The 25,751-nt window shown below is 49.8% G+C and overlaps 1 protein-coding gene across 2 annotated transcripts in view; it reads right to left on the minus strand.

Annotated features, from left to right (window-relative positions):
* The window catches only part of MFAP5 (microfibril associated protein 5), a 40,532-nt gene that overhangs the window by 13,764 nt on the left and 1,017 nt on the right, over positions 1-25,751 (minus strand). For both annotated transcript variants that reach the window (XM_005295735.4, XM_005295736.5), the window contains exons 2-3: positions 2,618-2,744; positions 2,075-2,137 (exon numbers count right to left, since the gene is read on the minus strand). In XM_005295735.4, coding sequence (XP_005295792.1) covers positions 2,075-2,135 — 61 coding nt within the window. In that variant the 5' untranslated portion in view covers positions 2,136-2,137; positions 2,618-2,744. The remainder of the gene's footprint in view (positions 1-2,074; positions 2,138-2,617; positions 2,745-25,751) is intronic.

Below are 25,751 nucleotides of genomic sequence, written 5' to 3' on the forward strand. Positions count from 1 at the left end.
GTATTAACACCTACTTAATTCAAACACTTAGGAGGAAAGCACTCATTGTTAAAGATGTGGCACCCTCACCCCCTCGGAGCGTGAAAAAGCCCCACTCCAGTTATCTAAATCTCCAACTAGCCCTTCAACAAAACAGAGAGAGACCAACCTGGACATTCCTGATATTTCTAAGGGCTTGTCTACATTTGAAATGCTTCAGTGGCACTTGCTGCAGTGGTGCCGCTGTAGCACGTCAGTGTAAACACTACCTAACCGGACAGGAGAGGTTATCTCACTGGAATAGGTTATGCACCTCTCTGAGAGGCAGGAGCTAGGTCAGTGGAAGAATTCTTCTGTCAACGTAGCGCTGTCTACAACAGGGGTTGGGCCAGCTTAACTACACCACTTGGGGTGTGGATTTTTCACACCCCTGAGTATCATAGCTGGGTCGACCTAACTTTTTAGTGTCGACCTGGCCTGGGGTAAAAAACAAGGAGGAAAAAACCCTTTCAAGACTTGTTTGTGCATCAGAAAAACACCGAAAAGGACACAACCTCTTTTTCTTTTTACTTTGCAAGTCACCTTTAAGATCAAGATTGTGCCAGGGCTGCCTCTACTCCCTGCTCTGTCATTCACCAGCTCACATTTGCTCTGTGATAGCTACAGTATCTGCCTATGGGAAAAAGTACTATTAGGATCAGAAACATGCCAGATCCAAACAGCCACTGAATAATGGGGATGTCCCTCTCTGGATCCAAACATTTCAGCACAGGCTGATCTCTAATGATGGGAGAATTGCTTTAATGTGAAGGGTGCAGCTATCGGGCTATATCCCCTATTCGATACCTAGCCCCTGGTTCTCTCTTTCCTTGGGTACAGCACTCTCTATCCATTAAGATGGAATCATCCCTCATTCTCTTCTTCACTCTCTCCAGCTTACTCTTTAGTTTGGTGCTGCCTTCTCCCATTTTGGTGTCATCTGCAAATTTAATCCCACCTGAATTTATGCCAAAGAAACTCAGAGCACAGACAGACATGAAGCAGCAGGTGGAGAGAAGCTTGGAATCCGGAGTTTAACTGGCCAGAAAAGCCTCTGGAAAGCCAATGAGGCCAGGAATGGGGAACAACCAGCAGGAAGCATCAGTGCTTGAAGACTGATAAAAAGAAGAACAGGAGTACTTGTGGCACCTTAGAGACTAACAAATTTATTAGAGCATAAACTTTCGTGGACTACAGCCCACTTCTTCGGATGCATATGATATTCGGATATGCATCCGAAGAAGTGGGCTGTAGTCCACGAAAGTTTATGCTCTAATAAATTTGTTAGTCTCTAAGGTGCCACAAGTACTCCTGTTCTTCTTTTTGCGGATACAGACTAACACGGCTGCTACTCTGAAGACTGATAGATGTTTTTCACCACTGTGACAGAACAAGTTCCATGGACCAGTGGAAGTGCTCCGCATACCCGGTCTGAGACGCTGCCCCAGGCAGTGTCTGGGAGACCAGGGTTCCAACTATCTGCTGCCCCCATCATATCCAGCTGAGAATACATTGTGCTCCCTCCTGAGCACATACTACAGCTACACCTTTTTCTAAACATTGGTCCTAAGCCACCTCTCACATATATCTATGTCACGCCTGTGTAACTCATTGACTCCAACGAGCCACTCTTGATTTACACCGGTGTGAGAGGAGGCTCATAATATTTAGAGGAGCTGTTCACTGCCTGGCCACTCCAACCTGTTTCCATGCATCCCACCAACCATGCAGAACCAAGGGAAATGGCAGCTATGCTTGGTAGGGGAACAACAAACATGCATCTCCCCTCCACTCACTCCCTGAACCTCTCTCTGCTCCTATCCATGCTGCTTAGGAGAAGGAGAACATATGGGCACTGATCACTGCTTCTCAAACTTCCCTCCAACATTCTCTCCATCCCCTCCTGCACTCTCCCCTTTTTCTTTCCCTGTCACTCTCCATCTGTGTGTGTGTGTCCTTCCCCTCCTGTCACTGAACAGTGGTCTCTGTGTGAGCCTCCACGGGGCAAAGAAAGGGGAGAGAGCCCTGATGTGGCTTCCATGGGGTGGTGACTCACCAGCTGGGAGGACAGAGAGGGCTATTATGCACAGCAGTGCACGGGATCCAAAAGTCATCATCCCTACAAAGTGAAAGAGAGAGAGGTCAGATGAGAGTCTGGCACAAACTGCACCAGGAACAGGGAGACCTTCCCCCTGCAGGCCAGACACTGTCCTCATCCACTGACTGCAAATCCCTCTCCCCGATGCATTCCTTCTCCTCATCTTCTCTCCCTCCATCTATCTCCCTCCTGCTCTGTCATTGCCATTCTTGAGCTCCTTCCCCATACATTTTGGACTGGAGAAAGCATCCTGTCTGCCTTCTTTCTTTCTCCTTCCACCTCCCCTCTCAATTCATTTTCTCTCTCCCTCCATTCGTTCTCTCTCCCCATCCATCCACCCCAAACATTCATCCCCTCTCCCTCTCTTTTTCTCACCCATTTGCTCATGGTATTGCCTGGAACCCTTAGAAAAGTTTCCCATCATTATCCCCCTCCTCCCCCTTCTCTCTGGAACTTATTCTGTGGGGTGTTGGGGAAAGGGATAGAGTCTCCTTCACTCACTGTTGTCCACGATCTCCACTCTCTTCGGCTGCAGACGCTGTCTCTTCCCCCTTTGGCTGGTCCTCTACTTTGGCTGGAGTGTGAGGCACACTCAGCCACTCCCAGAAAATGTTCCACTTTTGGTTGTCTTCAAAATACAATTTTAGCAAAAAAACAGAGAAGTAGCAGCATTTAGTGGTATAATGCGGATGGAATGAGAGGGAGGGGGAGTGAGGAGAAGCCCACACCCTCATTCCAGTTTATTATGATCCAAAGAGAGCCAGCTCCTCCTGTTCCCTCCGGATGGGCCAGTGCCAGGGATGGATTCCCAGTATCTATGTCACACACGTGTGTCCTGTTTCACTCTGCCATCCAGTGCAGAAACCCTCTCTCCTTCTCATTCACTGCCTTCTCTCTCCTGGGTCTCTCCCCTTCTCTTTCACTCCCTCCTCTGTCACACTTTTTCCCCCCTCACTCAGACATTTGCTCTTACCCCATTGCTTTAGGTTATGGCTATACTGTAAGCTCTCCAGTGCAGGGGTTCTCAAACTTCATTGTACTGTGACCCCTTTCTGACAACAAAAATTATGACACGACCCCAGGATGGGGGACCGAAGCCTGAGATCTGCCGGCCTGGGCGGGGGGACTGAAGCCTGAGATCAGCTTGAGATCCCCCGGCCTGGGCAGGGAGCCAGAGATGAAGCCTGAGCCCCGCCACCCCAGGCGGGGGGGGGGCCAAAGCTGACTCCCAAGGGTTTCAGCCCTGGGTGGGGGGGCTGAAGCTGAAGCCCTTGAGCTTCAACCCTGGGCGCTGAGGCTCAGGCTTTGGCTTTTGCTCTGGGTCCCAGCAAGTTTAACACCAGCCCTGGTGATCCCATTTAAATGGGGGAATGACCCACTTTGGGGTCCCAACCCACAGTTTGAGAACTGCTGCTCTAATGTAACCGCTCTAAGGTGACGGGAGAGAGCTCCCCCATCAGCTTAACTACTCCAACCCCGTGAGTGGCGGTAGCTATGTTGGCGGCAGAAGCTGTCCTGCGCACATAGCACTGTCTTACACCAATCCTTAGGTCGGTGCAACTTACGTTGCTCAAGGGGGTGGCTTTTTCACACCCCCGAATGACGTAAGTTATACCGCAGTGAGTGTAAACATAGCCTTAGTCTCTTCTCGCCCATCCTATCTTCCTGCTATTCTCTTATGCATTGAAGCACTGCCAGGACTCACCTGGATTTCCCTAACAAATGTTTAACTTTTATTAAAAACTCCAGACCTTAGAAATTGCAAGAGTCATTCTTCCCATGCTAGAGGAATGCACTCTTCTCACTACCTGCCATAAACTGCTCTGCTCTGTCACCAGACAAATTAATGAAAAAGCACAGGTGTGGCTGCAACACTGTACCTGCTGTTGTCTGCTCCCAGGCACTCCTAAGTAATGGGAAGCACCAGGGCCCTGGGTTCTGATTCAACCACCTGCCATATTCTCAGAGTTGATTTACTAGTGTCAAACATCCCTGTAGAAAGCACATATCCATCACCATCTCTTTGTTTCTCTCTATGTTTTTCTCTCTCTCCATTTTCCTCTCTCTCTCTCTCTCAGAGGATTGTAGGAGTGAGGCTGAGAGTGGTAGGGGTGGATTAGCCACTGGACCGATGGGGCCCATGCCCTGGCCAATTGGGGGGCCCTGGAAAAAGATCTGCCACTGGGTGGCGGAATCAAGAAGCCCTGGCAGAGGCGCTGGGCTTGTGGGGTAGGGGAAGCCCCAACACTCCAACCCAGGTAGCAGCGCCAGGCGGGGCAGGGGAAGCCCCTGTGCCCTGACCCTGTTCTTGGCAGACGCGCCAGGATGCATTGGGGAAGCCTCCGCGCCCCAACCCCAGTTCCCCGACTCTTGCTCCCTGCCATGGCCTCAGGGTTGGGGGAGCTGTCACTCCCTGCTGTGGCCCCGGGGCCATGGCAGGGGGGACAGAGCTTCTCCAGTCTCGGATGGGCAGAAAGGAGCAAATGGATTGCAGGCCGCAATGTGTGTTTGGAGGCAGTGGAAGGGGCGTGGCTGTGGGTGGAACAGGGCTGGGGCCAGTGGCAGATTAATAATTTTGCCGCCCCTAGGCCGGGAAATAATTGCCGCCCTGGCCCTGCCCCGACTCCGCCCTTTTCCCGCCCCCATTCCAACCCCCTCCCCAAAGTCCCTGCCCCAACTCCGCCCCCTCCCTTCCCCTATTGGATCCCTTCCCCAAAGCCCCGCCCCCGGCCCCACCTCTTCCCCCAGCACACGGTGTTCCCCCACCCTGCCCCGCGAAACAGCTGTTTTGCGGCGCAAGTGCTGGGATGGGAGAGAAATAGGACACGGCGGCGTGCTTGCAGAGGAGGCGGAGGTGAGCTGGAGCAGGGGGGCGGGGCACGGAGGGGAGCTTCCGCCCCTGCAAATTTGTCGGCCTAGGCCTTGTCGGCCTAGGTAATAATATGGCACTGGGCGGGGCCACAGGTGGAAGGGGCAGAACAGGGTGGGGTGATGGGCGGGGCTGCAGGTGAAAGGGGTGGAATGGGGGTGGGGAGGGCCCCCCCCCCACTTGCTCTGGCTCAGGGCCCCATGAAACCTTAATCTGCCTCTGGAGAGTGGGTGTGCTTTGCTGTTCTTTCTGCTGGGGATATGGGGTTTTGTGTTTTAGTTTTGGAGTTTGGGATTTAATTTCAGGACTTCTTTTGTTTTAGCAGGCTTTTGTCTGTTCTCTGGACTGGGGGGACAGAGACCTCAGTTTGTTGCAGATTCTGAAGGTTTAACGCATGGCCCTGGGTTGTGGATTTTGCCTCCACACTCTGCCTCTAGCGGGGAATGTGTTCTAGCTGTGGGGAAGGTGATTGGGTTTAAAAATGTGATGTACACCTTCCACATGAGTAAGGTTGTTGTTGTGTTTGTTGCCTCGCTTAGCCTTGTTGAGCAGGTGATTGTGGAGGAGATTGTTGTGCAAGGTACTTTTGTCCCTGTTTTGCTGCTCCCAACACCTGCTGTTAAAGTCACTGTCTCTAATGTTCCTTCTTTTTTTAGGAAATAAGCAGTTGACTAGAGACCTGGCTAGTTATGGTAAGATCACTAGCCCTATCAGGAGAATTAATTTGGGCTGCAAAGCCCTGGAGGTTCAGCATGTCTTGTGCTTTCATAGGTAGGTACAAGAGCAAACTATCCCACTGCGTAGGATAGATAGGAAGTATGGCAAGAGACCACCCTGGCTTAACCAGCAGATCTTCAATGATCTGAAACTCCTACCCACTGGAGTAGGAGGTCCTGGGTTCCCCTAATGCCAGCCTTAGACTCTAGACACTAGGCAATATCGCTGGGGCTTGAACACCGAAGACCCTGACAACTGGTGGTGAACATGGGCATCAACCCAGTTCCGATAGAATGATGGTGCACCTACCGACAAAACTGGCCCAAAGGAGACCATGGACACAGAAAAGCTGCTTACATGGATAATAGCGAGCCAACAACAGCAGGCAGTCCAAAAACAGCAACAACAGGGGGCAGCTACTACAACTGATAGCTGCCAGCAGCAACAGCAAGCAGCCCAGTAGCAGCAGGAGCAACAGCAATGCCTATGCAACAGTAGCAGATCCTGAAGCCCCAGAGGGCATCTAACGCCGCGTTGCCAGGACACTCAGGTGATGTCCCTCCCCCTGGGCTGCCCGTCAAGCTCATGAAAATGGGTCCCGAGGGTGACCCAGAAGCCTTCTTGGCCACCTTTGAGGAGCTGGCCGCTGCAGCGTGCTGGCCATAAGAACACTGGGCCATCTTCATAGCCCCGTATTTGATGGGACCTGTCCAAGTCGCCTACAGGATCCTGGACCCCATAGAGGCACTGAATTATGATAAAGTAAAAGCAGCCATTTTAGATTACATGGTTATCAACCCTGAGACATTCCACCAATGATTCAGGAAGGAAAAATACCCACCGGGAGCCTGGTTGGGGTAGTGGCACAGTGCCTGAAAGAACAGTGTTGGCACTGGCTGGACCCTGAGAAGCAGACTGGAGTAAAAGTAGCGGAGCCTATCATGCTGGAGCAGCTCAACCAGGTTCTCCTGGCCGGTGGGAGAGGATGGGTGAAGCACCATTGACCAGCAGCACTGCAGATGCCATAACCCTAATGGAGAATTATGTGGCTGCAGAGGGTCCGGCCTCGCTGATACTTAGGACCGAGGCACCTGAACTCAGGACACTGACACATAGTGGAGGCCCGGCTGGGGGAGAGCCCAGGATTGCTGAACTGGACACTCCACTTCAGATTGCTCCCATCCAGGGGCCAGACCCCTGCCACCAAGGTGGAGCTGCAAGGGGACCAAGGTCCTGGGAAGGGGGGCACACGCTCCCTGGGAAACCCCACAACCCCAGAGGAGGGCCAGCCAGCTGCAGCTCCAAAGGGCAACTGTTTTGAGTGTGGACAGAAAGGACATTTTAGGTAGGAATGCCATTTTATGGACTGCTATGGCCAGACCTGGACTGCATGCACTAGGGCTTGCAGACAGAACCCAGCCAAGATGCTAATCCTAGCATGGGTCATTGGGCCTAAGGTAACAGGCCTGGTAGACTCAGGATGCAACAAAACAATCGTGCAAGAAAACTTCGTTGAGTCTCTCGACATGTCAAGCACTCCTATCGATCTCCAGTGCATACACTGGGACATTTAACCCTACCCCACTACGGAAGTGCAGCTGAGGGTAAGGGGCTACACCAGGACCTACTGGATAAGGCTATTGGGCACCCTGGTCTACCCCAGGATACTAAGGCAGGACTGAAAATGGTTAGGGGGGGTCCTGAAATGGTGGAGCGGAGACCCCCCCAATAGAAACCAACCCAATCCCAGAGGTAGTTTATGGGGCAGGGCAAGATGGAAGACCATGGGGAAGGTACCTCCTGTCAGCCAGGACTGTCAACCCAGCTGACTGCTAGCTCAGGGCCACCTAAAGGTGTAAGTCCTATATGGCTACCTAAGAATGAAGATTTCATGTAGGAACAGCAACAGGACCAGACTCTGAGCTGGGCATGGGAGCAGATAGACTTCTCTGATGGAAAGAAGCATAAATCTCGACAACTGAAGTAGTGGCCCCACTTCAAGCTCCGGAAGCTTTACAGGGTAATGTGGGACCCCCAAATGCAAGAGACAGCTCCTGGTCCCCAAAGAGTTCCGCCAGCTGGTTCTCCACCCAGCACACTCAGTGCTGTGTGTGGCTCACTTGGGGAGGGAAAAGACGCTGAAGAGAGTGGCCCTCAAGTTCTTCTGGCCGGGGATACACAGAGAAATATGCAATTTTTGTGCCTCATGCCCTGAATGTCAGCTGGGAGGACCCAAAGGGACACCCTGGTTCCACTCCCAATGGTGGGAGTACCCTTTGAATGGGTGGGCATTTAGTGGGGCCCCTTGAGAAAAGCACATATTATTTGATCGTGGACTATGCAACACTATACCTGGAAGCTATTCCCCATCTTCTTTTGCAGAGTGGGGCATGGGTCACTTACAGGTTTAAACTACTTGTTAAATCATGATTAAGGCTAAGATTTTATCATGCATATTTTTAGTAAAAGTCACAGATAGATTACAGGCACTTGGTCCTGCCATGAGTGCAGGGGACTGGACTAGATGACCTCTCGAGGTCCCTTCCAGTCCTGTGATTCTATGAATAAAGAAAAATTCACAGAAGCCTGTGACCTATCTGTGACTTTTACTAAAAATATGCATGACAAAATGGGGAGCTGCAGGCTCCCCAAATCACCCAGGAGGGCCTGGCTCAGAGCTGCAGGGTCCCCCCATTGCCCACGGCAGGGCTCAGAGCTCCAGGTCACCCTGGTGGCCCGCAGCGGCTCGGAGCTCCGGGACACCCCGACTGCCTGTGGCAGCCGGGAGCTCTGAGACACCCCAGCCGCCCATGGCGGCTCCATGCTCTGGGGCTCCCGCAGCAGCCGGGAGCTGCGGAGCACCCCCGCAGTAGCATGGAGCTCACGGGGGCTCTGCCGCCCGCAGTGGCCAGGAGCTCAGGGTCTCCCCACAGCCTGGAAGCTCTGGGGCATCCCTGCCCCCCGCTGCTTGGGAGGTCCAGGGCATCCCTGCCCCCCGCCCCAGCTGGGAGCTGCGGGGCACCCCTGATGCCCTCTGCGGCTGGGAGCTTGGCCCCTGCAGTTCCCAGCTGCCAGGGGTGGCGAGGGACCCTACAGCTCCCAGGTGCTGGAGGCTCAAGTCATGGAGGTCTCTGGAAGTTACGGAGTCTGTGACTTCCATGACCTCCGTGACAAAATCGTAGCCCTAATGATGATCTGAGGACTTGGTGAGGCCTCAACTGGAGTGCTATGTCAAATTCTGAGCACCACACTTTAGGAAAGATGTGGACAAACTGGAGAGAGTCCAGAGGAGAGCAACAAAACTTAAAAAATGTTTAGAAAACCTGACCTATGAGGTAAAGTTAAAAACACTTGGCATGTTTAGTCTTGAGAAAAGAAAACTGAGGGGAGACCTGATAAAAGTCTTCCAATATGTTAAAGGCTGTTATAAAGAGGATCGTGATCAATTGTTCTTCATCTCCATTGAAGGTAGGACAAGAAGTATTGGGCTTAATCTGCAGCTAGGGTATTAGGAAAAGCTTTCTAACTGTAAGGATAGGTAAACACTGGAACAGGCTTCCAAGGGAGGTTGTGGAATCCCTGTCACTGGAGGTTTTTAAGAACAGGTTGGACAAACACCTGTCAGGGATGGTCTTGGTATACTTCGACCTGCCTCAGATCAGGCGGCTGGACTAGATGACCTTTTGAGGCGCCTCTCCTACATTTCTGTCATTCTGTGACTTCAGTAACTCAGCCAGAGATTAGGGGTCTATTACAGGAATGGGTGGGTGAGGTTCTGTGGCCTGCAATGTGCAAAAGATTAGACTAGATCACTGGTTTTCAACCTTTTATTATTTGCGGACTCCTAAAAAATTTTAAATGGAGGTAAGGACCAGTATTCCCTCTAATTTTTCCCACACATCCAGAATGAATTGTTATGTGCACCAATATGGAGGTGATATCACCTTCATATTGGTGTACATAAAAAAATTCATGTGGTAGGGGTGGGGCCGAAGGGTTTGGAGTTTGGGAGGGGGCTCAGGGCTTGGGTAGAGGGTTGGGGTGCAGGGGTTTGAGGGCTCCAGCTGGGGGTGTGGGCTCCGGGGTGGGGCCGAGGGTGAGGGGCTCAGGGCTGGGGAAGAGGGTTGGGGTGAGGGCTCTGGCTGGGGGTCCAGGCTCTGGCTGGGGCCAGGGATGAGGGGTTTGCAGTGCAGGAGGGTGCTTCAGGGCTACGGTGGGGAGAGAGGACTCCCCACAGCTCTCTCTTCCTGCAGCAGCACCTGGACTGGTGGGGAGAGGTGCCTCTCCCCGACACGGCAGCTCCAGGGCTGGGGCGTTGGGATAGGTGCCCCTCTCCTGTCTGTGGCAGGTGTCCGGGCTGTCTCTGGGTTATGGGTTTGGGCCGGGGGAGGGGCACCCCAGCTGTGGCAGATTTGGGGCTGAGTTGGGGCCGGGGAGGGGTGCCCCTGCCCCGGTAGGTCCGGGCCAGAGCTGGGTTTGGGCCACCCCTCCCCCATCAGGTCCAGAGCTGAGTTGGGGCCAGGGGAGGGGCGCCCCAGCCGTGGCAGGTCCAGGCCAGGGCTGGGTTCGGGCCACTCCTTTCCCAGCTGCAGCAGGTCCAGGTCGGGCCTGGATTCGGGAGGGTGCCCCGGCCGCAGCAGGTCTGGGTTGTGGGTTCGGGCCGGGGGAGGGGCGCCCTGGCCATGGCAGATTCGGGGCTGAGTTGGGGCCGGGGAGGGGTGCCCCTGCCCCGGTAGGTCTGGGCCAGAGCTGGGTTTGGGCCACCCCTCCCCCATCAGGTCCAGAGCTGAGTTGGGGCCAGGGGAGGGGCGCCCCTGCCCTGGCTGTGGCAGGTTGTGGGCCTGGCTAGGTTGGGGCTGGGGCTGGGGCTGGGTTCAGGCCGGGGAAAAGATGCCTCTCCCCAGGTTCCAGCAGGTCCCAGCCGGGCGGGTTCCCTGAGCACCTGCGTGGTGCTAAATAGGCTGCTGCGTGGCCGTGCAGCTTACAGGAAACTTAGGTACGGACCCCTTTGAAAATCTTAGACATAGTCTGTGGACCCCCAGGGATCTGCAGACCACAGGTTGAAAACCACTGATGTATGGTAATGACAACCTTTCACGGACCTCTTACACATAGTCTGTGGACCCCACCTCCCGGGGATGCACAAATCGCATATTGAAAACTCCTGGACTAGATGATCATGATGGTCTCTTCTGATCTTAAAGTCTATGAATCTGTCTCCTAGGGAACTCCTTCCTACTCATCATAGACTATGCCCTGCCTCCACTGGATAAACTCCATGAAGGATCCAACACCTGGATCATGAGGTGGTACCTCTTCCTGGAGCCCTACGACTTCCAGGTACTTCGTCACCAACAGGCACACACAAATGCTGATTTTTTTTATCAGGATGGAGGGTGGTTGCAGGAGGAAGACTCATCTTCCAGTCTTAGCCTGAACGGGATCGTGTGTGATGGGGTATATAAGCCCCACAATGGGGAGCCAAGGGTTAACAAGCAGCTCTGGGCCCAGAAGGTCATGCCCAGCTGTACCTGCTGGGCATGCTCACAATGGAGGCAGAGCTCAAAAGGGAATGGTCCAGCTCAGTCAGGGTGAGCAGAGCAAGGGAGCAATCCTACGCTGATAACTCCTGCAGAGAGGCTGCTGGAGCAGCACACTGCCTACACCAGACCCTTCTGCAGAGCCACAAAAAAACCCTGTGGAGACAGGGAACCAGGGGGCTGCAGCTGAAGGAGAAGAGTCTCCGAATCACAGTCAGTGAGAACCACCCTCCTCTCCGTGAGTTCATAAGCCAACCCTTGTTGAGACTGTGGAGAGGGCTGAGAATACGATAGGAAGTGACCCAGGTAGGGGGCTTGGTGGCCTCTGCCCCGCAGGCCGCATGTCTGAGCGGCCGGCCACAGGGAGTGAAGCACAGAGTGAGGTGGCTGTGGCAGAGATTGGGTCCCAACAGGCTCCAGATGTCTCTGGGATGTTGGGTCAGGGGCATTAGTGCCCCTTTACAACCTGGGAGAGATGGCATTACTGGTTTTGTGGCTACTGATTCAGTGGCCTCCCAGCCTGAGCCTGACTGCGTAATGGAGGTTCTGGAATCCACGGCCTGGGCTGTGGATTCTGGCTTGCTGGCAAAGCCCCAAAGCAAAAAATGGCCATTGACTGTGAAGAGAGCTCCAGTTTCTGAGGGTACAATGAAGCGGGCTAGTTTGGGCAGGGTAGAGAGCACACTGCTCAGGGTGCTGCTGAGGTTGGAGACACGGAGAATTCTCAGGTATTAGTTTTGCCCCCTTGGTCCAGCAGCTCTATCCCTCCAGTTTCTCTGACATTCCCCCCCCCCCAAAAAAAAACCCTCAGCAGTGATTCTGAGCCTGAGAATGTGGAGGATGATGACCTCAGATTCCTGGGCCCTGAATGCCTGACAGGAGACATACCCTGGATGCTATTGGTAGGTTTCTGGCTGTGGCTAAAAGGAAATGTGGAGTAGAGGTGTCAGACTGGTTTCCTGAGCTTAGTCTTGTTGTGTTGTCTGCACAGCATACTATGAGACATGTCTCTGTGTCTGAGTTTGACAAACAGAAGTGCTACAGATTGAAAAAAACCTGATGATCAAAGTGCGTGTCTCTTTGACCAGTGGAAATGTTGGGGATTAATGGATATAGGAAAATGTGGTGTTTTTATTTGAGATTTGGGAGGGAGGAGGGGTTTTCTGTTTTTTTTTTTTTATTATTTTTTCTAATGAGTACTGGTCTGATGGATACATTTGTATGTGGCTCTCTGAATGTGAATGGGTGGAGGGACATTAAAAAAGTGTGGCTCTTTCTGAGTATCTGCCCCAGAAAAATGTGGACATTTTTATTTTTTCAAGAGAGTCACACAGAGGCTAGCAACCAAACTGATTGGCTTGCTGATTGGAGAGGGGATGTTTTTCTGGGTCATGGTTTCACTGCAGGTACAGAGACTGCCTGTCTCTCTGTGGACAACATGAAGCCTGATTGGTGGTTGTGCAGGAAGTTGTTCCAGGCCATATATTGACAGTTTGAGCTACTTTTGAGCAATATCATCTTTTATTATTATTATTATTATTAATGTCTATGCTTCTACTGTAGAGAAAGACAGGGTGTGGTTTATTTTTGTTTTTTTCCTCCTCAGACAAATGCGATTTTAATTTTGGGGGGTGATTGTAATTGTACTCTTAATGAGAGATTGAATAGGAATCATTTGGAACCTCATCCTCTGTCTGCTCAGTGACTTGTAACTCTTTAACAGGCTTCTGGCATGACTGTTGTGCGGCAACATTTTCACCCTAATGCACCGCAGTACACATGGTTGAGTGCTAGTGCCAGCTCTTTCTCTATGGCCCATTTGGATCTTTTTTATGTTTTAATTCATCATTGGTCTTGTTTGCTTTCTAGTTGCATTGTCCCTACTGGGATTTCAGATTATGGTTTCATCTTATTTGTGTTGTTTCTTCCTTCTATGCAAGACCATCGTCCACACTGGCATTTTAACACTCACCTTCTACAATATGTTCACTTTTGGGACTCTTTCAATTACTTTTGGGGAGTCTGGGTTGCCTCAAAGGATGTTTTCCCCTCTTGGAGGCAATGGAGGGAGATGGATAAAATTAATATTCAATGTTTTTGTCAGCAATGCACACAGCAGACAACCCTGGGCCTCTGCTGGAGTATAGAGGAGTTAGAGTTGGGGATTGTGGAACTTGAAAAAGCCTTTCATGGCAGTAATGATGCTGAATTGTCTGAGAGCTTGAACTATAAAAAACTGCTCTTGCAGAACTTGTTGGATAGCAAAGTTCCAGGTATACTGGTCAGTAGGGTCACCATATTTCAACACTGAAAAAAGAGGACACTCCACGGGGGCCTGGCCCTGCCCCAACTCCGCCCCTTCCCCACCCCCAGCCCCACCTCAGCCCCGCCCCAACCCCGCCCCTTCCCCAAAGCCCCCGCCCCAACTCTGCCCCCTCCTCTGAGCACCCTGCATTCCCCCTCCTCCTTCCCGCTCTGATCTTGGTTGGGGGTTGCTAAGTGCTTCCCTGCTCCCCACTCACCCTGCAGCCCCTGCACCCCCCGCCCCTGCAGCCTCTGTGACCCCTGCTCCTCACTCGCCCTGCACCCCCCCCCGCCCCTGCAGCTCTGAGACCCCTGCTCCCCACTCACCCTGCAGCCCCTGCACCCCACTGCAGCCTCTGTGCCCCCCGCCTGCCCTGCCCCTGCACCCCCCCACCCCTGCAGCCTGTGACCCCTGCTCCCCACTCCCCCTGCAGCCCCTGCACCCCCCTGCCACCTCTGCACCCCCCTGCCCCTGCAGCCCCTATGCTCCTGCCTGCACTGCTCCTCCTCGCCCTGCAGCCCCTGCACCCCCCACCCCTGCAGCCTCTGCACCCCCCGCCTGCCCCTGCTCCCCCAGCAGCCTCTGACTGCTGGAGGCTTCAGACGCTCGGCAGCGTGGGTCCCTGCAGCCCCGGCCGCAACTTCCTTCCTGCCGCCGAGCTCGTTCCCCAGCCTGTCTGTCCCCGTAGGAAACAGCTCCCGCGGCGCCGGGTTCCAAGCTGCGCGGGACAACGGGGCCACAGGAAGGGTCCCCCAGTGGTCTGGGGGGTCCCCGCCCGCAAGGGAAGCCCAAGTCCCCCCCGTTCCCCACCTGAGCATTGTAGCTGGGGCAGCTGGGCTGCACTGTGGACCCAGCGGATCGTGCTGGGCAGACCCTGGCTTATGCCTCCCTATTTCCCCGGACATGTCCGGTTCTTTGGAAATTCCTCCCGGACGGGGATTTGAGCACCAAAAAGCCAGACATGTCCGGGGAAATCCGGTCGTATGGTAACCCTACTGGTCAGGGCCCAATTTCAGGGCCTTTCTCAAATGGATGCACCTATTCAGTTTTTCTTTGGCCTGGAAAAGAAACATGAAGAGCAGAAGATTATTGCCCGCTTTCAGACACTGTTGGGCCAAGTGCTTTCAGATCCTGTGGGGATTAGGAGCTTTGCTGTGAATTATGCATGTTGCAAAAGGACCTTTCTGGCCTTTCTCTCCCTGTTCCAGCTTGTTCTCTGGTGCAAGTCTCCACACCTGCTGACGATGTGATTGTGTTTATTACTCGTAATTGCGATGTCCAGGTTTTGACTGGATGTCAGCATTCTTTTGAGCTGGCTTCCTTAGCTCACATAAATTGGAAGAGTGAGACACTGCTGCTGGGAATTTGGATAATCTCCAACCTTCCAATTTTGCCGGGGACACTACTGTGGAGCCAAACTGGCTTTAATGCATTGGATATTGTGCTGGGACTTGATGATATTTTGAGTTGGAAATGGCAGGGAGTTATGAACAAGTTGGAGAGGAACTTGCAAAAGTGGAAATGATGTTTGCCTCAACTTTCCTTCTGAGGGCAGATGTTAGTCATTAATAATTTAACTGCCTCTATGTCGTGGCACAAATGTATTGTTTTGGATCCCCTTCCACTCTTTTAAGAAAAAGCTCAGAAGATTAATTTGGACTTTTGCTGGGATGGCCATCATTGGCTGAGGCAGAGTGTTTTGTATCTGCCTGTTGTGCTAGGGGGTCAAGGTCTCATTGATCCTTTGAGCAGAGTCACTACTTTTCAGTTACAGTCTCTGTAACAGCTGTTGTTTGGGAATAAGCCTGTTTCTTGGAAGCAACTGACTTTTGCTTTTCTTTGGTCTGCAGGGGATTTGAATTCTGATCAGGAACATTTTTTGATCCTGTTGATCCTGCTGTAGATTGGGATGGTGACAAGCTTAGCAGCTTGCTTGCCTTCAATGGGTCTTCTGAACTTATTTATAATATCTTAGGCCATAAGTCACTGTTTAGGCTTGTGGTAAAGATACATCATTTTTGAATGCTTGTTGATGATCCCGATACAGTATGGGGAAAACAATTTCTGGTGGTGGACTCCACCCATCCATCCTGGTGAACTGTAAACAAGCCTCTAATCGCAAAGAGGATAGGTGATCTCCAATGGAGAATTCTTCACGTTGCTATTGCCACGAACGTATTTGTGCAACTTTTGACTCCACAGGTGTCCCTGTCACGCCCTTTCTGACACACAGAGGAGGCTATTTTTCATACATTTCTTATTTGTTCCAGGTTACAGCCATTATTTGTTTTACTTCAGGGTATTTTGTGGTTATTGTTCTTGATTTTTCTCCTACTGTATTTATTTTGACTGTTAAGTTTAGGTTCACAAATAGATCTGTGATATGCCTTGCAAAGTTTATTTTGGGTCAAGCAAAGATGGTCATTTTAAAAAGTAGATGTAAATTATTTGGTACTGGGATTGGTGATGTTCTTTGGGGTTTTTTTTAGATTTTTAGTGGTTTTACGCCTTCTTCTGGAGTTTAGATATTATACACTTATAAGCTATTTGGATCAATTTATTCAGTGTTAGACTATTGGAATTGCACTTTGTACTGTTCAGGGGTTGGCAACTGTTTTTGAATTTGTATTTTTGTTTTTGCTGTGTTTCTGCACTGATATTACTAAAAGTGTTTTAAAAGTCAAAAAGTCTCTCTCTTCCCCCTCCCGCCCACAACCTACCTCCTCTGTTAATCTCCCATTGTACCTTTTTCTGACTACCTTTCTTGCTCCTTCCCTCTGTAACTCTTCCTAGGTATTATTTTTTCATATATCTCCCTCATTTTTCTTTCTCTCCATCCCTGAATATCCCCAAATGTAACACTGGTTTCCATTTCCAGAAATATTTGGGGACCTGAGCGTATCATTCTTTAAAGGAATTTGTTACAGTTTGAGAAGGAATTATATTCAAAGTTTATTTTCCACTAATATCCCACAGGACTTTAGAATTCCAGATATATATCCTGGTTCTGAGTCCTGGCTTCATCACTGTGCTGTAACAAGCAATGAATCTATGAGGAATTCAGGATCATTCAAAGAACATAAGTTAGCACAAGAGCAATGAGTAGGGAAATCATATACATTGTAATAAACTGGCTAGATGTACATTCATAGGGGTTCTGCTTTGGGGGGTTTATTAAGTTCATTTTCGGGGTTTATTTTGTAGCTATTTTTGAGTTCTATATAGGTTTCCAAAAATCAGGGGTTTTCTGAACTCTCATTTTGTATATAGACATAATATTGTTTGAAATAGCACTACATTAAATCACACTAGGAACTTTTAGTGTGCACCAAGAAGGGTCTATACACCCAACTAATTTGCAACATGTTGGTGTGTTTTAGAAATCAGATCTCTGCATAGTCTGCATTACTGCTCCACGTAGACAAGCCTTTAAATACAAGCCAGGGAGCAGGGATATCATCTTTATACACAAATTACACTGGGAAAAGGGTGAAGTCAACATGAATTGAGTAACCATTTCCAGTGTTTATTAGGTAAACACCAATTTATAATTTTTGGGGGGGGGATTACCAATGTTTATCTGTTAAAACCTAAAATCAGATGCCTTATACATGTACCATTGACCTCTACTGAAAACAGGACTCTTGCACTTTATGTCATACACCCTATACTGGTAACAGCTAATGGAGAGTCTCCTTTAGCTTAAGTGGTGAGTTCCTGTGCTTTTGGGGCAGGAGGAATGCAGTTCCATCTCTACTGCTGCTGTGATGTTCCAAGTGGCCAAAGAGTGGAGCAAGGTGACAACCGTGAAATCCTAGATGGCCACATATGTATTTCAAGAAGAGAGCACAAAAAGATCCCAGGAACAGAGAAAGCAGGGTCAGATAAACAAAGGAGAGGAGAGAAAAAGCCCAGAACTAAGATGCATGATTTTCATGGAAAGCTGACAGATGGAGTGCCTGGCAGCCAGCGAATCAGCTGGCAGAGAGAGTGATGACATCACCCCGTGTCCAGGAGCCAGGAGCTAGAAAGCTAAGCATCCTCCCTTCACTAGCTGCTTTGGCAAAATGGGCTATGGGAGGGGGCTCACCCTAGGGAACTGGACTGTGTGTGGTGGGGAGAGACAGCAAGAATCAGAATGTACAGGAGGAATGAGGAGAAAATTCTGCATTGCATTTGCCATTTTGGCTGCTATTAGGGAGATGGGGAAGGTGAAAGAAAGAGTAGGAGTGGAGGAACAGATAGAAGGGACAGTAAAAGAAAGGGGAAGAAAGAGAGAGTTGTGTGACCATTCATATCATAACTTGAATGCACTTAAACAGCCTTGCCTTAAAATTTCCAATATGTTTTGTGAGCCTGAGGGAGCAAAGTCATGACCTCTCCCTCCCCCTCTGGAAAATCCTCTCTCTCCACTCTCAGCTGGCCAGCTTCCCTACCTCTTCCCCTAACAGGGCCTGAGGCCTCCCTATTTATTGTTGCTCACTTGGAGATGGTGCTCAGTGACCTCCTTCCCCTACTACTGCCTCCTGTACCTCACAGCTCCTTCCTTTGAATCTTGGGAGGCATTGGCTGGGCAATCATCCCCCATCTCCCTGGTTCAAGGGAGCTGCCAGGTCACAGTACTGCAGCCAATCCCAAGGAAGGAAGGGCAGGAAGTAGCCCAAGGTCCCTCACTAATAAGGCAGCAGGCGATGAAAACCTTGTAGGGGAAGGCAGTGCCCCATGAGGCATAGAATTGTAACTACGTAACCCTCAGTGGTTCTCTAGGAAATGCACGCTAACCCAATAATTCATAGTGCACAGGTGCTAGGGAAATCCTCCATGTGGCCTAGTTACCACACCAGGCCTGGTGGGGCGCTACCTGCCCCTACTGGTGCAGAACTGCTGCAGTGGGTGAGCCAGCACTTCCCGCCCTTAGAGAGCCTTCAGAAAAGCCCCCACTGGAGATGAAAAATTAAGTCAGTGGCTAGCTGGTCCTTCCCACTTCCGGCCCTTTCAAAGAGCTAGGAAGGGGACAACTGGTCCCAGGGGACAGTGGAAGGAGGGCAGAAGGTGAAAGGAATTACAGGAGCCCTGCAGTCATTAGGGGAGCTAATGAGGCATTCTGGGCTACATTGCTATCAATCTGTTCCATTGCAGCCAGCCAATGCAATTCTTTATATATGGCCAAGACTGGGGTTTATATGAGGGCTAGTTAGTATCAACTCAATCCAGACAAGAGAGAGGAGATGCCAATAAGGTGATGAAGCAACAAAGAGAAATAGTGGAGGTGATACCTGGCACCTGGGTAAAAAGAGACTCTTGGAGCCTTGGCTGTTTCTAGATCTCAAGACAGCAGTGATGTCCCTGAGTGCTTCTGTCCACCTGTGCGTGTCTCGGAGGTGGCAACTTTTTCTCTTGAACCTGGACCTCATTTCAGTAATTCAGGCCTTTGCTCTCTACACTGAATCACTGCAATGTGCTCTACAAATTGAGTTCCTGAAAAGCATGTAGAAATTTCAGATGGCACAGAACGTGTTTCCCATAGAGACCATATTATACCCATGCTCCACATAAAAAATTCAAGGTGGTTGGTTTTGATGTCTAAATCCCTTTGTGGTTTGAGTCTCTTATAACTCAGAAACTTCTCATTGTGTTCTCCACAGCATCCGAAATCAGACATGGCATTTGGGTTAACAACCCTCAGTTTTAAACCTCTGGGGAGCTATGGGCAGGCTGTTCTTAGTGAGGGGTCATCAACTTGGATTCAGTTTCCTCCCCTCCTCCCCCACCTCCCTTCCCTTTCCCTTCCAACTTGGTCCAACAGGGCCTGAGGTTTTTGAATTTCCAGGCAAGTTGCAAGGCTCATTTGTTTACCCAGGGGAGTTGGAGGCTTGGGGGTTGAGGGAGAATGACTTTGTGATATTAGTTAGCATTGGTTTAGCCTTCAATGCCAATGAATTTATTGCTATTTATTGTGAATATGCTTGGAGGAAATTCAATATTTTATAAATAGGACAAATGTAAATGAAAAAAGTATAGAGGATAGTGCCCTTGCACTTAGTGGACACTGGAGGGAGCTGCAGCACTCCACATATCATAGTTCACTATGATTCCATTATATACCTTCAGAACTAGGGTCCCTAGTCAATTTAATTTTTATGGCTCTTCCTTTCAGTTTATCTCTGCTTCTGAGTGACCTGGTTCTACATTTCTTTAGTTGGGAGGTTTTGGGGGAAGAAGAATCTGTGATTTTTCTCCACAGTCCTTCCCCATGAAACTTGATATTTCAAAGATCTGATCACCTCCAGAAAACTCAAAAATCTCCCTCAATATCTGCCTATCTCCCCTCTTTCTTTCACTTGGCTGCAGGCATCTTACCCCGGCAAAGTAGATCTGGGGGACCTCCAAGTTAATCTTGGTGGATGCATGTAGTGATATGGGTGACTCAAGAGGGAAAAGTGCTGAACCCAGTGACCCAATATAATGCTAGGGGCTGCTGTGCCACAGGGAAACTCTCCCCTCTGAGCCATAGGGGTGTTCAGATCCCCAAAGCTTTAGTGTGGTTTGATGGGGTTCCACGTGTCAAGGAGTAGTGCAAGTGGCTCAGCAAGGGGTGCTCTTCCCTCTGAGTCAGTATTGACCCTAACCTCACAACATGTTGCTAGGGAAGTTGTCGTGCAGGCAGTGTAATATTTTGGTTGCAAAACAAAACCAACTGCCCCAGGGCAATTCAAACTCTCATGATGCTTTCCACCCCAGAGATCACTGCTTTTCAGTGGGTGGGCGAATGATTCCTGAGTATAAAGTCTGTAATGCATTTGGGAAGCCATCAATGCCAGCTAATTTTATTCTCTCTATCTCGGCATCTCCCTGGACTTCACATATACTTGTAACTTAATGCCTGGTTACTATGTCTCAGCAATGAGAAATTAATGAGTTGCTGTAACATGTTTGAATGTATCATTTCAATAATGTAACACTGTGTGTTCATTTGAGTCAAGGCAGGCAAGGGGAATATTCCTGGGAGCCAGACAGCTTCTTATAGGATCAATGATTACCTGAGCTCTGACACCATCTTTTGAGTCATTCCCCTATTGTGCCCTATGCTGGCAGTAGAGATGGACCTAAGCCACAGAGTTCAAAGTCAGATCCAATCTTCTCCTAAATTTGGGGTGTTTACCCCAGTTTAAAGATGGGGACAGCTATGAAATTCAGATCCCCAAAGTTCATGGGAGTTTCGTCCTGATCCTTTTCTGTTTCGCAGGTGATTGTGCCTTTACTGTGATGGCCTTGAGGATGTAGAACTCTCTCCACCTGGACCTCTGCTTTATCAAGACCAGTTCTGACAGGCTGGAGAACCCTTCTGGGGCCAACAAGGGAGTCTGAGAGAGTTCAGCCAATATGCATGCAGCTCCACATACCATATTAGAAGTGAGTGTGAACACACTGAGCCAAGCATCCTTCTTTGTCACATGAGATGCAAAGCCCCCAGGTTTGGCCAAATGTTTTGAGATTCTCAGAGCTCAGACACACATTCTCCCTCCCCCACCCCTGTGAGATAGGAGGAAGTTGTGCCAGTGTTTTCTTTCCTCCCTAGCTCCCTGCTTGAGGGCATCCTCCTCCTTTCTTCCTGGGAGCTTCTTCTGCCCGAAGAAGGACTTCCTCTCCAACCCCCAATGCCATGAATGTTCCTACTCAATGTATAGCATCTTTTAGAATTGCCACTTCCTGTAACTGTACTGGTGTAAAACATATATACACACACACATCATTAAGGGGTTGCTATGGTGTAATTTACCCCAGTTCAAAACTGAGGTAAGTTGCAGCAGTGCAGATCATTCTGATCATAAACCAGCATTAGATGTTTGCACTGGTGCAGTTCCCCAGGTGACTACAATCCCAGTGTAGTCAAAGCCTAAATGTAGACTTCACTGATGTTTTAATTCATCTCTTTTATCTATCACTGAAGCTATCTTTGAAGTGCCCCAGTAGCTCACAAGAGTGAGGAGGAGAGGGAGAGGAGGCACTTTGGAGAAAAGATCATTTTTATTGTCCACTAATAATATCCTCATCTGTAGTTGTTCCTTCATTCAGAATTAAAAAGCGTGTTAATCCCGTCTAAATGTGGCCGTGGAAAATATTTACATTCACTTCAGAATATGTTTGTTTTGCCGGTTAATAAAAACACTTAAAAATTCAAATGATCTCCTCTCATCAATCTATTCCCCTCTCTTTTATCTATATATCACTCTTCAGCTCCCTCTTTTCTTCTGTCACTTGTGTCCTTCCCTCTCTTTCATTCTTGTTGCTTCCTGTGTTTTTCTCATTTCTTTCTGTGCCTGTCTTTTCTTCTCTCTCTCTCCCTGTTTTTCTTCCTCTGTTCCTTTTCCCTTCTCTGTATGTACCCCCCTCCCCCAGTCCTTTCTCTCTTTTCTGTGCTCTTTCTTATGGTTTCTCTATATGTATGTATCTTTTTGTACCTCTTGCTTTCTGTCTGTCTCCTTGGTTTCCTTTCTGTCACCTTCACTGGAATGTTGGCAGAGACATTATTTTCAAAGAAACACAGGAACTGACTGACTAAATAAAGTATCTAGGAATGGGGCAGGAGGTTTCTGTTCCAGAAGGGTTTGTATTCTGAGAGCCCTTTCTCCCTTTTTAGCAAAGGAGACTGTTACATTCCATGCCCACCCCCAATGCCATTCGGAATCAGGATCTCCCCCTCCACTCACACACAGACCTTGGCTGGGAGTGATGGATTGCACTGCAGTAAGGGCTGGGATCACTGCAGGGAAAGGAGGAGTAGTCACACTGCCAGCGACAGGGCAGGAAGGAGAGAGTGGGGACTGAGCACAAGAGGAGAGGGGGCGGAGATGTCTGGGAGGGGGTGTGTGTCTGCAGACTACTGCACCATTCTGACTGGCTGAGCAGCTTGGAGAGCAGAGTTCTGAAAGATGGAGCCAAAAGAGGCGCAAGACAGAATGGGCTCTGGCAGAGGATGGAGGCTGCCACAAGAGCAACAGGAGAATGGCTGAGAGAGAGAGAGAAAGAAAGAGAAATGAGTGCATTCTTATGTGGTACAAATTATAACCATATAACAATACACAATAGTACTAGAGCTCTCTCTCTTTCTCTTTCTGAAACTATACCAGGCAGGGCTATGACACAAATGTAGAAACATACAAAAGGTCAAGTAATGCAAACTGAAAAGTCTATTGAAACATATTTTCACTGTACTCGAGAGGAAGATTACAATATGATCTTTGGCCAGAGTCAAGGTGCATCAGCAGAGCTATGCATAGGTCTCAGTGTAGGAATAGCAGGAGGTGCTGCGGATTAAAACCAAGATGCATAAGCAGAGCTGCTGGGGGAGGGGTAAGGGGAAGCATGATGGAATAACAGGGGGTACTGCAGGTAAAGAGTGAGGTGCATAGGAGGAACTGGTAGATTGAGGCGGGACTGGACTAGCAAGGGGTGCTACGGGTCAGGATTGAGGGGCACTGGAAGAGTTTTGGATAGGGTTCCCAGGACTGCAACACCTTGTGGAGCTGTTAAGGCCAGAACTACTGATTTTCTTTGAAGCAGGTGGGGATGGTGGGGGAAGAGTTGGCTGAAAAAGTTTATACCCTCATGAATTCTGGAAGAGGCAATGAGAACATACTTCCTTTGCTGGGTGCATTTATAAATAGCAGATCACCCCTCCCCCCACACACATACACAGCAGCGATTACAATGAATATAACATTGATAATTTTTGCCTATCACATTTCCCTTCCTCCCTTTTCTCTTCCTTTCTTTCCTGCCTTTGTTCTTTTCTCTATTTTCTCCATCTGTTTCTTACTCGCTGTCCAGATTTCTTTCCTGCTGCTTCCTTTCCCCTTCTTTTAATATCTTGCACTGCATCTCTTTCATCATCAGCCTCTCTGTCATTTATTTCATCCATCCTTTTCTATCCCTTCATCTTACTCTGGTTCCTTCCATCAATTTCTTTCTCTCCCCTCGGGCTTGATTCTCCACTGCCTACACCATGTGACATCTTACACACACACATCATTTTGCCCAGATAAAAATGACAGCCCCAGGTTCAAAGCAGTGGAGAAACAAGCCCAGACTCTCTTCTACTTTCTTTCTCTCTGAGTCACATGAGAAGATCTCACACAGGCACACAGTGGGAGCTGCAGATGGTGGGGGGAAGGACTGTAAAGAGATTGAGGGTGTGTCTGGTATTCATGCAATCAGCCTGCAGGAGGCTGCCCGGCCCCTGCAACTCCTCCCAGCGACTCCCACACAATTCCCTTTCCTCTGTTTCAGATGCTTCTCCCACACACTCCCCGCTCTGGCCATTCCCCCCTCCCACCACCATCTTTTGCCGACATCACACTGCACCAACTACAGCTGCCAGCTGCAGTGACCTACTTCTGCCCACTCTGCAAAGCATCTCCTTTCTTCTTCATACCTTCTCTGGCTGCAGCAGAAGAAAAGGGAGCAGAGTCACCCCACACCCCAATCAATCTCCTAATCACTGCTTGTGTAATGCTGCCCCCACAGGGAATAGAATATCCTAGAGAGACCCCCTCTGGTCCTCACAATCTGCTCCATCTGTTTAGTGCAGGCAAAGGGCACCAAACATATAACCACACTTGCTCAGTGCCAAGAGACAATTTTAAGGCAATCTGACGGAGTGATCACTCCCTGCAACAATGAATTTAGTCTCAAAAGCCCCTCACCCCCATCCAACTCATCATTGTAGTGCAATTGTCATACCAGATGTAAAATATCATGGGAACTGGGATAACCTACAGGGGCTCTTATCATGCTCTATAAAGCTCTTTGGGTCATAGGGCAAATGTTTATCATCCCTTTTCCGGTACTGCCCCTAAAACACAGCACTCTGCACCTGCATCAAACCATGCCTACCAACCCTTGAAATACCATCAACATTCTGCGAAGGACAATGTGGGAAAGAGCTGGAGGGCCAGAACAAGCCAGTCAAAGAGAGAAAAGAGAATAGATGACAAGAACAAGAGAAGGAGAGACAGAAAGAAGGCACTCCCCCAAGGCAGAAATAGAGAAAGAAAAAAGTAGAAAGAAACAGAAAGTGAGAGAAGGAATTGGAGAAGAGAGAGGGCCAGAAAGATGCAAAGGGAGGGGGGGGGGAAGGAAGAGGCCTGAAGGAAAGAATCATACAGAAAGGGAACAGGAGAAAGACACAAAAGGAGAAAGACATGGAGAGACAGAAAAAGAGGAAGAAAGATGGGGATGCAGAAAATTGAAAAGAAAAGGACAAGGTGGATGATAGAGGATACATACAAGTCCCATCCCACCATCCACCTTCTACATCTTGGGGTCTCATCAAAAAAGTCCTCTCAAAGTGCTGCTGAACACCGCAAGCTGCAGCCATCAATCTCAGCCCATTTCTGTGCCCGCTAAATTAAACTTTCTCTCAAAGGCCACCATATTCCTCCCATCTCTCTAATGCACCAGCATTATTTCCTTTCCCTGCAGTGCCATTTTAGTAGCAGCTACACTGTTCCTCCTCATCGGACCAACTACTGGCTGGTTAAGCAGGGGACTTGAGATTGATCTATGTCAGTGGTTATCAAATGTATGTGACTGGGTCCCCCTTCTTTGTGTCTGTAGTCATTTATGCCCCCCCTCCCCAAGTATGTATACTGCAGGCAGCGCTGAGCCAGCAGCAGCAGCACAGAAGTAAGGGTGGCAATGTGAAAAGTGATATTCATCAATATCACTTTTCACAGCAGACTCTGCACCCCATTACCACCCTTACATCTGCACTGCTACTGCCACCCTGGGATTGACAGCTGGAGCTCCATCCTCTCCTGGTGTGGGATTTGGGGGGACGAGGGGGAAGGAGAGCCTGGAGCTTGGGCTGCCTTCTGGTGAGGGATGGGAGGAGGCGGGGGAGGAGAGCCTGAGCCTGGGTGTCAGGGCTCCAGCTGTTCCCTTTATCCCCACCTCCCCTCCTGGGTGTGCATGGCCCTTCTGCAGGCGCCCCAGCCAGCTGGGGCTGACAGCCAGAGCTCTTCCAAAAAAAACAACAACCCACACAGCTGGCGCCTCCTTTGACACATTCCTGCACCTCCCTTGGGAGGCACTCCCCGTAGTTTGAGAACCGTTGATCTATCTACATGATTCTCCAATTCTATCCCTATGTGTCTATTTGTAACTCTGTCTGCCTGATTATATCTTTCCTTTTTTCTAATG

This window comes from Chrysemys picta, chromosome 1, assembly GCF_011386835.1.
Source record: "Chrysemys picta bellii isolate R12L10 chromosome 1, ASM1138683v2, whole genome shotgun sequence".
Lineage (NCBI taxonomy): Eukaryota > Metazoa > Chordata > Testudines > Emydidae > Chrysemys > Chrysemys picta.